The 12,034-nt window shown below is 40.8% G+C and overlaps 1 protein-coding gene across 8 annotated transcripts in view; it reads right to left on the minus strand.

Moving 5' to 3' along the window:
* Positions 1 to 11,852, minus strand: part of Anks1a (ankyrin repeat and sterile alpha motif domain containing 1A) — a 182,303-nt gene extending 170,451 nt beyond the window's left edge. For all 8 annotated transcript variants that reach the window (XM_046464574.1, XM_046464577.1, XM_058585585.1 and 5 more), the window contains exon 1: positions 11,641 to 11,852. In XM_046464574.1, the coding sequence (XP_046320530.1) occupies positions 11,641 to 11,837 (197 nt within the window). In that variant the 5' untranslated portion in view covers positions 11,838 to 11,852. The remainder of the gene's footprint in view (positions 1 to 11,640) is intronic.
* Positions 11,853 to 12,034: the final 182 nt, after the last annotated feature.

Here is a 12,034-nt window from a genome sequence, read left to right on the forward strand (position 1 = left end):
ACTTTAACAATTAAGTTCTGGATCATTTACTTAAAAATCTTTTCGAAAATCTGCTGTGGGTCTGCTAATGATGGACAAAGGGATGGCTGATGAGTGACTAGCAAGAAAACTATTCTCCAGCTGAATCTTAAACATACAATTATGTAGATAGCAACAGATTAAAAAGTAACAAATCAGGAATCTCTGCCAATTTCAACATCTGAGGTATTTTCACTGGTAACTAAAAAGTAATAGAGCAATTCTATTACTGCTAAGCATATAGGACCCATAGGTATTTTCAGAGCTACTTAGCTAGATTGTCTTTTCCTTTCACTCCCTCTACCAGGGTTTCAGACATCTTTCTGGTAGCCACAATCTCCACAGAAAACAGACTCTAAAAGTCTTACAAACAAACTTTGGTCCTGGGCAAGTCCCTCTTGACCTCTTTGAATCTCATTAGAAAAATGGGCACCAAGCTGGGCACAGTGGCACATGCCTGTAATCCCAATGGTTTGGGAGGCTGAGGCAGGAGGATCAAGAGTTCAAAACCGGGCACCCATACCTGCATGGAAGGACTGTGAAAGGTAAAGCACCCACGTCCCAGGCTTCAAGCTACTGTCAACGGCCACTGACCTGGCCAGAGAGCATGCTCTGAAAATCATTTTATGGACAAACTAAATTATTATTTAGGAATGCAAAATATGGTTGTAAACTGCTAATGAGCGAGGAGAAAAGATCATTAAAACAAAACAAACAAAAAAGTAGAGCTGGAAATAAGTACAAATACACAGGCCTCGGGTTTCTCGCTGGTCGTTTAGATCTGCTTCCCACACACTCTGGCCCTGTGGTGCATCTGGCTAAGGGGGACCGCTCCAGATTTTCTTTTCAGTAAAATTTATGAGTATGTGAACCAGCTTTGGAATAAAATGAGCAACAGTTTCTAGAAAAGTCTAAAAAGTCAATATGGGAGGTTAGTTTCTCTTCATGAGCTGCAGGGCATTTCTGTATATCCCCTAAACTGATATATAATTTGGCATATATTTAAAGACATTCCCTTCATCTAACTTTCCTATATTCCAGGGAAATTGCCAAAGACTAAAAACAAATAAGCTTATCTCCCTTTTCAGAGTCAAAGTGTTCCAAGAGATTTGTGTTACATTCTTGAATAAAAAGGAAGATTTCCCAGTTGTATAATAAAGAAGAGTAAGATCCAGAGCCAGGATGCCTGGGTTCAAACCAAGCCCTACACCTGCCAGCTTACTACCCTGGCAAGTTCCTCGAGCTCTCTGTGCTTCAGTTTCCTCATCGGTAAAACAGCAATACTGAGTGCCTTCCCCAAAGAGCTGTTAAAAGGACAAAATGGTGTCTGTAAAGTGCTCAGGACAATGCATGGTTAAGTTCTATAAAAGCAACTATTAAATGAAAATAAATCCTTTAATTAACCTTTTTGGTAAAATTCTGCCACAGTAAATGATGGCTTTAATCTCATCCAGAGACTGCTTTCTCCCAAGTGGTCAAACACAGTCCTTCATTAGGGACAGTTTGGGAGTCAGACTCCTGGCACTGCTCTCTTCCATGTGGCCCTATGCTAGTCACTTTAAGCCCTCACTAAATCTTTGTCTCTCCTTCTATAAAATGGGAATAATAGCAACTATCTAGCAGGTGAGCTATGAAGGTTAACTGAGAAAATACAGGTGTGCAGCTCTTGGCAGAGCCAGTGAAGTATAAAGTGCCCAACAGAGAAGATTCCCCCACTCATCAAAAGTACACCTGTGCACACCCACCCACTGCTGCCAGGAGCACCAGCACTGAGTTGGTGAGTGAGCCTGTGATACTACAAGATGGGCTGGGCTTTGCACTGAAGTTTTATCATGGCTGCAGGGCAACCCAGAGAATCTAGCAGGTGGACTCCAAGAAGACTCAGAGCAAATTCACAGACTTCATAGGATCTGAGAAGAACAGAGAACAGGCTAGTGACAAAGCCAGGCCTGGGGCTTCTCCCCTGGCCCAGCAAAGAGTTAAAGATCTAAAAGCAAACACCAGAAGGTCTCAGACTCTTCCAGCAACTCAGGTAAACAGCCCTGAACTGATCTGCTTTGTAATCTTTTCTGGCCATCAGACTTTTTCTAAATAGGACTCAACTGTAACTTAAAAAGCAAAATAACTTGAGAAATGGATTGTGTTTAAAGAAAACTGAAAACACGAATCACAACAAATGCTTACTGGATCAAAAGGAAAACAGTCAACAGAATAGTTCATTGGACAAAGAGGGCTGGGGTGCTGGCAGATACTGCCTTTAACAGGATCTCTAAAAGGTTAAAGCACCACCTTTAAACTAAAAAGTTTGTGTTTTCTGAGTACAAGACACCTCAAGTAACTATCACTTTTTCTACCTTTCACAGGGAAGAATAAGAGTCTCCAATTTTTTAAATTAAATATGTTCCCTTAAAGAAATATCATCTTTGTATTTTAAACTTTCTCTATAACTTAAAGGTTGTAAGTAAGACTCCTAAACAGACAGGGCAAAGCTGAAAGTCACAGAATAAACAAAAAACAAAAACAAAAACAAAAAAAAAATGGATACGAATAAACAATGTACTTTCTTAATCCTGTAAGTGCAAGCACTTAACAATGCCTTCCTTTTAAAAGTAAAATTAATGCTACAATCCAACACCAGCGAATGCTCAACTATGATTATTGGCAAAGTGATTAGCAAGACAGATATCTGCAGCTGCTTTTCCAGTCACAGTAAAGGAGAGCCTGATTGATTTCTGCACACCGTGCTGGTTCTAGTCACCCTGGTAGAGACAAGTGCAATATACAAGCCATGACAAAGGATGGGCCCATCGAATGGAGGCACATAAGGCCTTGGTCTTACAAGAATTGTAAGGTTTGGAATGTCCCATGACAACAGAACAACAGGAAAAAGCTTTCTATTTCATTCTGCTTGGAGCATATTGCTCTATGCAGCTGTATTAAGAGCCCTCTCCTAAACGTTCTGCCTGTGAACAACACATGAGACTTTAAGTTGACATTAAACTTAAACAGGAGACTGGGCAGGTGAAATACAAGTTCAAGGCAGGCTGAGTGACCTAGTGAGACCCCGCTTAAAAAAAAAGGAGGCAGATACCGAGGATGTAGTTCAGTGGTAGAGCACTCCAGGCTCAATTCCTGGAAAGGAAAAAAAAAAAAAAAAAAACCATAACCCTGTGTTGCACAAAGGTAACTTTCTGAATGTAAGTAGCACTTAGCAGCCATAGATCAGTACACTACTTCCCAATTACAAGAACCCAGAAGAGTTTGGGGGCCTCAGAATTATTAGAGTCCTTAATTTCATGTGCACATATATGATTTTTACAAGGGTTGGATACTCAAAATACATCTACTCTCCTATTGAGTATACAAAATATTACACACCTGGTATGTTGTAAACTTATCTACAAGGATAACTAATGTTAATAGCAATTAATTGAATATTTCAAAATAGCTAATAGGCTTTTGAATGTTCCCAACTTTTTCAACACAAATTAATGATAAATGTCTGAGGTGATAAGATGTCCCATTACCCTGATCTATGTGTATTTAAGTCTCTTACCATACCTCCTAAATACGTACAATTACTGTGTCAATTAAAAATAAATATATGGGGGGGGGGGGTGTGGTGACGCATGTCTATAATCTCAGCAGCTCAGGAAACTAAGACAGGAGGATGAGAATTCAAAGCCAGCCTCAGCAAAAGGGAGGCAATAAGTAATTGAGACCCTATCTTTAAATAAAAGACAAAATAGGGCTGGGGATGTGGCTCAGTGGCCGAGTACCCTTGAATTCAATCCCCACTACCAAAAATAAACAAATAAATAAAAATAGGTTTTTAAAAAACTTATCTACAAGGATGTTTATCTCAGAGCTATTCTAAAGCAGAATACTAAAAACAAATTCATGTCCCATGGCAGAGAAGGGGTTAAATAGATTACAAATTCACATCCACTATAGATACCACTCAAACACTTAAAAGGAGGCTGAGGAAGAAAAGAAAGTGAGAGGAAAATGTTCACAATATATTAAATGAAAGTTTGAGACACAGTATGTCTCAAACAATATCACTGCCATTAAAAAAAATAGTTTGCACAGAAAAAGACCAAGTTCATATGCCAAAATCACCACAGTTGATTTCTTTAGATAATAAAATTATAAATGATTTTATCGTTTGCTTTGCACTTATGTGTCTTCCAATTTTCCTACAATAAAGGCAGAGCTCTATAATCCCTTCTTCCGCAATTCAGAAATCCAGAAACTCATTTTTTTATGAAAATGTATTTTTGTCAGTTAGCAGCAAACTTGTTTAGCTGCAAAACCTGACCTAACCTGATATGAAACTGCTTCATATTTATCCCATTTAGTGTAAATATTTACAGGTTTTACAGTAGATATATAATTCCTCATGTTGCTGTAATCCCATTCAATATCACTCTCCAAACACCCAGAATTTTGGATTCCAAAACATCAAACACAGGATTATTTACCTGGATTTACTTTAGTAATTTTGAGATCGTTACTATTTTTAGGTCTTAAAAATTGGATTCCTCATATATGAAAAGGTAGGGAACCTCTGCAATCAATTACTATAAATTTTTAAGTGATAACATCAGTAAAAGATATGTCCTTAACAAATAGGATCATCATTCGGATTCATCAAAGGTAGCTAGCATCTGCTCCCATCAGATGATCAGATGGTTCTGGCAGCAAAGGTCTGCCAAGCCCTAGGCAAGCACCAGGCATATATATGTGCCTTGCATATTTTAGTTTATTTGACGCTTTCTTAGAAGGTAATTACCATCCCAGACCCATTTTTCATATGAAGACACAGAGACTCAGAGAAATTTCGTAACCTGCCTAAGTCACAAGACAGAGTTGGGTCAGACCCTGACCCCGAGTGGCCATGTCATTCCCTCCTCAGTTCAGTAAGCCAGGAGGCAGTTCTGCTTCCTGAGTCACCTCCACCATTTTGAACAGTAGCAACAACATCCCCAGCAGATACAACTGACTGACTGTTTTTAATGCACTGACTGGTTTTAATGCACAGACAACTGACTTGTTTTAAAACTCTTTTTCAATTTGTAAAAAAAAAAAAAACAAACTTGATCTACAAATTACTGAGAAAGGATAAATATGAAGCCATACCATATAATTTCTAGTACTACCGCCATTAACACTAACCACACCAAAGTTATCTGAAGATGTTCTATGAATGCAACATGTTGTACAATATAATTTTCTACACCACAGAAAATCTCCCAGTCATCTTTTGGAAATCAATGTGGGAAACATTTTCTGAGGACTCTCCAAAAAAATGACCAAGTTCCTACCCACAGGAGAGCCTGCTTTTCCAAAAACAAACTCTGCACTGTCTACTTTTGGAGTTTCCTTGGTGTCTCTGGGCTACAAACCCCAGTAATTTACTTTCCTCACTGAAGACTAAAGCAGAAATAGCCTGGACTTCCTTTTTGCAAACCAAAATTCACAGCTGTTTAGGGTGAACAGACCAAGGGGGGAAAAATCTTTTGAAGAGATTTTTCTGGCCAAGGATGTAACTTTCACTGGGACTATAACCTCTGTGTCAAGTGAACATGCTGCTGCTGACTGGATACAAATCAAATTCTTTGGACCACAAGATTGTTCCACTGTTTCCTGTCTTAAATTTTTGTAACCAATGCAGCAGAAACTGAACTTCAACGGAGAACTCAGGGAAAGGGAGAACACTGACTTACTACATTTCTGTAAATTATCTTTTACTACAATAACTGCCCTACTTAGTTTAAGATTAGGCACTCTCCAGATTTTTTGATATAAAGTAACCACCACAGAAGTCATTTCCAGGCATGCTACTTTGTTTTGTTTTTAACAAGGGAACCACATTCTTCTTTAGAGAAAGTAATAATGTTCAGCGATTCTAAAATAAAGGAATAGGGCTGCCATTCCAACAAAATTACACTTAAAAGATATTTTAAGAAGTTCTTGAAAAATTGTTCTTAATTAATTAAGGTAGTTCAGTGGAAGAGCCAGAAAATGTTAACTTTGGGGACTGTGTTTTGCTTTTTGTTGTTGTTGTTCTTGTATTCTTTTGGAAGAGCAGGAACTTAGATCAGACAAATCTATGAGATCCTGTTTCCCATTATACAGTCCTTACATGGTCAATGTTGCCCTCTTCCTTAGGATGTTAAGATCATTTTGCTCAAAATAGTTATTGTTCAAAAGAAATCTGTCACAGTAGGAAGGCAAAAGTAAAAGGTCAGCAGGAGAAAAAGGTACAAAGCCATTAAAAGTCTCAAAGCTCCTGGGTGTGTGGTGCACACTTGTAATCCCAGCTAGTTAGGAGGCTGAGGCTTGAGTAGCCTCAGTGACTTATTAAAACCCTGTCTCAAAATAAAAAATAAAAATGGATGGGGATGTAGCTCAGTGGTAAAGCACCTCTAGGTCATTCCCAGCACCAAGGGGGCGGGGGAAGCAACAACAAAAAAAATCTCTAAGCTACAGAACCAATCTAGGGGTAAATAAAGTACCAAGTCAGTAGAATGGTTATGCTAACCACTCTTTCAAAAACAAGTTTGAATTCCTTAAATAAACATTAGTAACCTTAAAAACAATCACTTGTCATATATTCTGACATTTGAGGGAATCTGTTACTGTCCACAAAAAGGAGCCCATATTTTAAATCTTTCATTATTCATTCCTTATTTCAGAATCCTTTCATATCTCAGGAAATTCACATCTATTTTAGGATTTTTTTTTCTTTTTTCACAAGACTGCAGAGTAAGAATGAACTTATACCCACATTTATTGCAACTGTCTACAGATTTTAGATTTCTCCAGCAAGCCTCCTTTCTGCCCCATTTTTATTCATTCTTCTTATGCTTAAGAAATTAAGGCTAAGGCTGGGGCTGGGGCTCAATGGCAGAGCACTTGCCTAGCATGTGTGAGGCACTGGGTTCGATCCTTAGCGCCACCTATAAATGAACAAATAAAATAAAGGCATTCTGTCCATCTACAATTACAAAAAGAAAAAGAAATTAAGGTTATAGGGAACTGGAGTTATAATTCAGCGGTAGAGTGCTTGCCTGCACATGTGAGGCATTGAGTTAGATCCTTAACACCACATAAAAATAAATAAAATACAAGTATTGTGTCCATCTACAACTAAAAAAAAAAATAAGGATAGGATTTTCCTAAACCATGATATAAGTCTCTACCACAATTTCACACAACTACAACCTTTGGTTTGGTTTCTCTACTTCTGAACCCTGAGGAATGTATTTCACTTTATCTTTCCACTCACATACATCAGTACATGATTCAACCTAAGTTTCAAGTTATTATATGATGAGTTTTATTTTAACATTTTCTTTTCTCAGATCTTTTGGCTTTTTAGTTGTTAGACTTCATTTTTAACCGAAATCATACTGCATTCTCAGACCAAAATTGCTTTCTTAGAAATTAGTACTTTCACTATACCCTCAACATAGCAAACTCTTTATTACATGAGAATGTGAATGCCTGCTATGTGCCTGGGACTAGAAGTTTAATACAGTACCTGTCCCAAGCAATAGCCTGAAAGCATGTATCTATTAAACAGAAAGGAGTCAGGGTTACATAAAGTATAATCAATGCAATTCAGAACTTCTGCAGGAACTACATTTTGGGTAATTATGCTTTCTAGAAAATATATTGCTTATACTTTAAAGTAACAAAAATTATGGTGGCACAGATCTGTAATCCCAGCTACTTGGGAGGCTGAGGTAGGAGGATCATCTGAGCTGAGGAATTCAAGACCATCCTAGGCAACATAGTGAGATCCCATCTCAAAAAAGATTAAGTGATGGCCAGGCATGGTGGAGCATGCCTGTAATCCCAGCAACTTGGGAGCCTGAGGCAGGAAGATCACAAGTTTGAGGCCTGTTTCAGCAACTTAGTGAGAACCTGTCTTAAAATAAAAAACAAAAAAGGCTGAAAAACAGATCACCAAGCAGTGGTAAAGCACCTGGGTTCAATTCCCAGTACAAAAAAAAAAAAAAAAAAAAACACTAAAACTAAGAAATAAATATTTTTTTAAAAAATGAAAAAGAAAAAAGATTAAGTTAATAAAAAATTATATTTTGGATAGAAAGCTAAAATATATTTATAAAATTTCCTCCTTTTATTAATGTTATATGGAACATAATCTTTATTTAATGGCTAAAAGTCATTATAAACAAATTATAGCACTAAGATATAGTACAATGATGTGTGGGCCTACTTAGGTGTATAGGGTTATAAACATCTATGACAATAACTTTGAAAGACTGGGGGACTGAGAGCTGGGTTTCTTTTTTTGGTCAATCTCTCACACAGACATACCACACTACCATAACCTCAGTAAGACCACAGTGGGAGAGGGCCTAATTCTGAGAACAGCATCTACAATGTGCTAGGTCTACCATAAATTTTACAGGGCAGCTGGCAATCACTTGGCCAGACGCAAAGTCAATGATGAATAAACATTGGTTTAACAAATGGCATTAATATGTCTGCCTGAGCAGGTCCTCTCCCTTATTGCTTCTAATCTGCCATGGTGGGAAAAACAGATCACCAAACATGAAAGAACACTAGGTAAAATGTGCCTGGCACAGTAACCTGCACATGGCAGGTGCAACATGGCAAAACTGTATGTGATAAGCCAAAGATGGCTACCAGTGAGAACTTGAATGTACTAGAAATTGTGATAAGCCTGTTACATATACTATCTCAGACATTACTATAAGGCAGGTAATATTATCCCCATTTTACAGACATAGAAATTGAGGCTCAAAGTGGTTAACTTGTAGAAAGTCAGTACAGTAAACAAGTGAGGATCAGAAAAACAGGACAACTCTTTTGTTCCTTGTAGAAGTCATCTTGACTGACTTTCTGATTCTCAGGTATACTCTGAAAGGTGAGGATTTCTGACTACACTCAGAAAGTAGAAGCTCAGGAGATCTATGTTTATTAGGATCACCAGGAAGGACTTTAAGAAGACTTAAGCCAAAGCAGTATAGAAAAAAGAGATGGGCTAAGAGAAGGCATTTTGGAACTTAATTATAACCACAAAACCTTTGTGGAATAAAAGAAGGAGATGATAAACACATGAATAAACACACGTGTTTGAAACATCTATACCCACTGCAGCTGTAAGCTCCTCAAATAGTTGAACAAAGGTAGGTACAACAGCTGAGACAAAGGCCAGATGTGAAGCTATAATTCCACAGCTCTCATTAAATAACCCAGGGTCCTTGTCAGAGAGGGGGGTGGGGGTTGGGAGCATAGAGGAATCACCTCTACTATTTCCAAACTTACAAAAAGAAAGACAAGCTGGGGCTGGGGTTGTGGCTCAGTGGTAGAGCATTTGTCTAGCATGTGTGATGGACTAGGTTCGATTGTCTCAGCATCACATAAAAATAAATAAATACATAAATACGTAAATAAATTCAAGGTCCATCAACAACTAAAAAGAAAAAAAATTTTAAAAAAGACTGGCCTAGGGATTATTAAAATGCATGGTCTCATTTGCTCAGAAATCTTTCACAAAGTTTAACCAGAGTTTTCCTCTAATTAATGACACACCTAATATAACAAGTGCCTGAAGATCCTCCTTACCCCTAGCAGTCACAGGAGCCGGGGGCTGGGAAACTCGGGCATCTATGGCCTCTACAACAGACACAGGGCAAGTCAGGAGTCAGCTCTCCAACTCTGGGGAGGGGAGACACACCCACAGCTTATGGTAGAGACTGGACAAACCATCAAGAGGACCAAAGTAAAAATACTGTGCTCATCAGGTTTCCTTGTCTTAACTACACGGTGGCTAAATCCTCAGCAAAAAATTCAACAGTATCTGAATGAGAGCATTAAGAATAACTCGACCTGTACTGAAGAGAGAGAAAGATGTTCACTAAGCTTTAGCAACTCTCCAAATGCCATATCACCAATTCCAGAGAGAAAGATGCTCCTCCAAACCTCCATGTCTTTCCCTTACCTCTCAGACATCAGAACTGCAGAGGGTCAAACAATCTAGGTAGGATTCAAGACCCAGGACATACATTCAACATACATTAATGAGCACCCGTGGGTCATCAGGCATTAATCTAAGAACAGGAGTATTAATATAAGAAACACTTGTCACTCAGATAGAATTATACCAGTCATTATTATTTACCTTTATCTGGCCCAAATACTCAAGAGTCCAAGTAAGAAGTTGTGCCCCACAAGCACCAAATAAATCTCCTTTCTCATATCTGATTCTGATCATGGTGTGCCCACTTGGAACCTTCCCACCACACTTGATCTTACAAACCCTCATATCTTCAAGGCCAGCTTAACTCCCCCTCCTCTAGAAGACCCTGATCTCCCCCACATTCCAAAGTGATGTCTCTGTTCTCCAAACTACCAAAAATTATAGTAACACTACCAGATTATTCATAAATTGACTGTTCTCCAAATGATAACTTTTATTTATTCAACAAATCTTGAGTACCTACTATGAGCCAGCACTGTTCTAAGGGCTAGAGAAACAGCAGCAACAGTAGCATATTTTTCTTCTCCAAAGGCAGCTCCTGGGGAGGGTTCTACTCTTGCCTTCAAAAACCTTCCTGTAAAGATCTGGGTTGGTACTCCGTGCTTAATACCTAATGATTTATGAGAGCCTGGGGCTTTTTTGGTCCAAGCTCACACAAACCGAAGTTACATAAACTAATGGGGAACAAAAGCTACCAAAGCCATTTCTAAATGAACTTCCACTTCTTAAAAACCCCAGAAGAACAAGGAAGGAAAAGAAAACAGGCTATGAAAGCACTGCTGAACCAACATATTTTACTCACGCTGACAAAGCACCTCCAATCCCCCTTCCAAGCCACACAAAAGTGATCTTTTCCCCTCAAGCCTTGCAGTCCCAGACTCAAGTGTTTATTTCAACAGATCTCGGAAAGTTTAAAGCACTTCTCAGTTTCCTAAGCAAGACTTTCTGAATATTTCTTAATGGATAAGCCCCCTAATGAATCCTGCATATGCCGCTTAGACTAATCCAGTGAGGTTGACAACAAGGAACTACAATTTGAGCTTCAAGCACTAGAGGGGCTCAAAGATGAACACTTAGAATGGGGTAAACCCAGGGACGATTTTAATATAAACAAAAGTCCAGTCCCGTAGAGCTCGGTCGAAGGTTCCAAGTTCCTAAGAGAAGGAAATCAACAGAATTCCCTCCGGGTAGCCGCAAGACTCTGCAAGGCGTGCGAGTATCTGCAGGAGGCGAGGGAGATTTGAGCTGTGTATGTTTGCTCTAAGGTGGCTTTTGTGAGAAACGACAGCTGGCACCTAGAGCAGCAAGGGTGAAGCCGGGCTGTGCCATGCGGCGGAGGCTGCCACCTGGGCACTCCCACCATTCTTCGCAGCGGGGTCAGCACGCGAAACCAGGAGAGCCAGGCTCCGAGCGGACCCGCACCCGCGCCCCTTCGGGCTCCCGGCTCCGAGGGTCCTCGCCCCGGGACACGACGCAAGCCCACCCCGCCCGGGTCCCTGGAGCCACTACCTCTCTGGGGACCCAAGAGACCTGAGGGGGAGCGGGTCTCCAGGCGTCGGCCCGGCGCGGCGCGTACCCACCTGAGCAGACTGGAGAGAGGGTGGCTGGAAGAGCCGAGGCCGCCGCCGCCCCCGCCGCCGCCGCCGCCGCCCCCGGAGCCGCCGCCGCCGCCGCCGCCCCCGAAGCCCGAGGAGAGCCGCTTCCCGGACAGCAGCTTCTCCACGGCCGGGAGGTGCCCGGTGCGGGCCGCCTCCAGCAGCTCCTGCTCCTTCCCCATCCCCAGGGCCGCCACCCCCTGGACCCCCTCCCCGGGGCCGCCGCCAAGCCTGCACGGGCTCCCAAACTTTCCGTCTCCGGGCAACGCACCCCCCAAACCGGCCGGGGACACCACCCCCCTCCCCCCCCGCCTCTCCCCCCCCCGAGAGCGCGTCACTTCCGGGATCTGGCGTCACGCGTCACCGCGCCCCCGCGCCC

The sequence above is a fragment of the Marmota monax genome, unplaced genomic scaffold, assembly GCF_021218885.2.
Source record: "Marmota monax isolate L192 unplaced genomic scaffold, Marmota_monax_Labrador192_F-V1.1 WCK01_AAM20220418_F8-fsc00211, whole genome shotgun sequence".
In the NCBI taxonomy this organism is placed as follows: Eukaryota; Metazoa; Chordata; class Mammalia; order Rodentia; family Sciuridae; genus Marmota; species Marmota monax.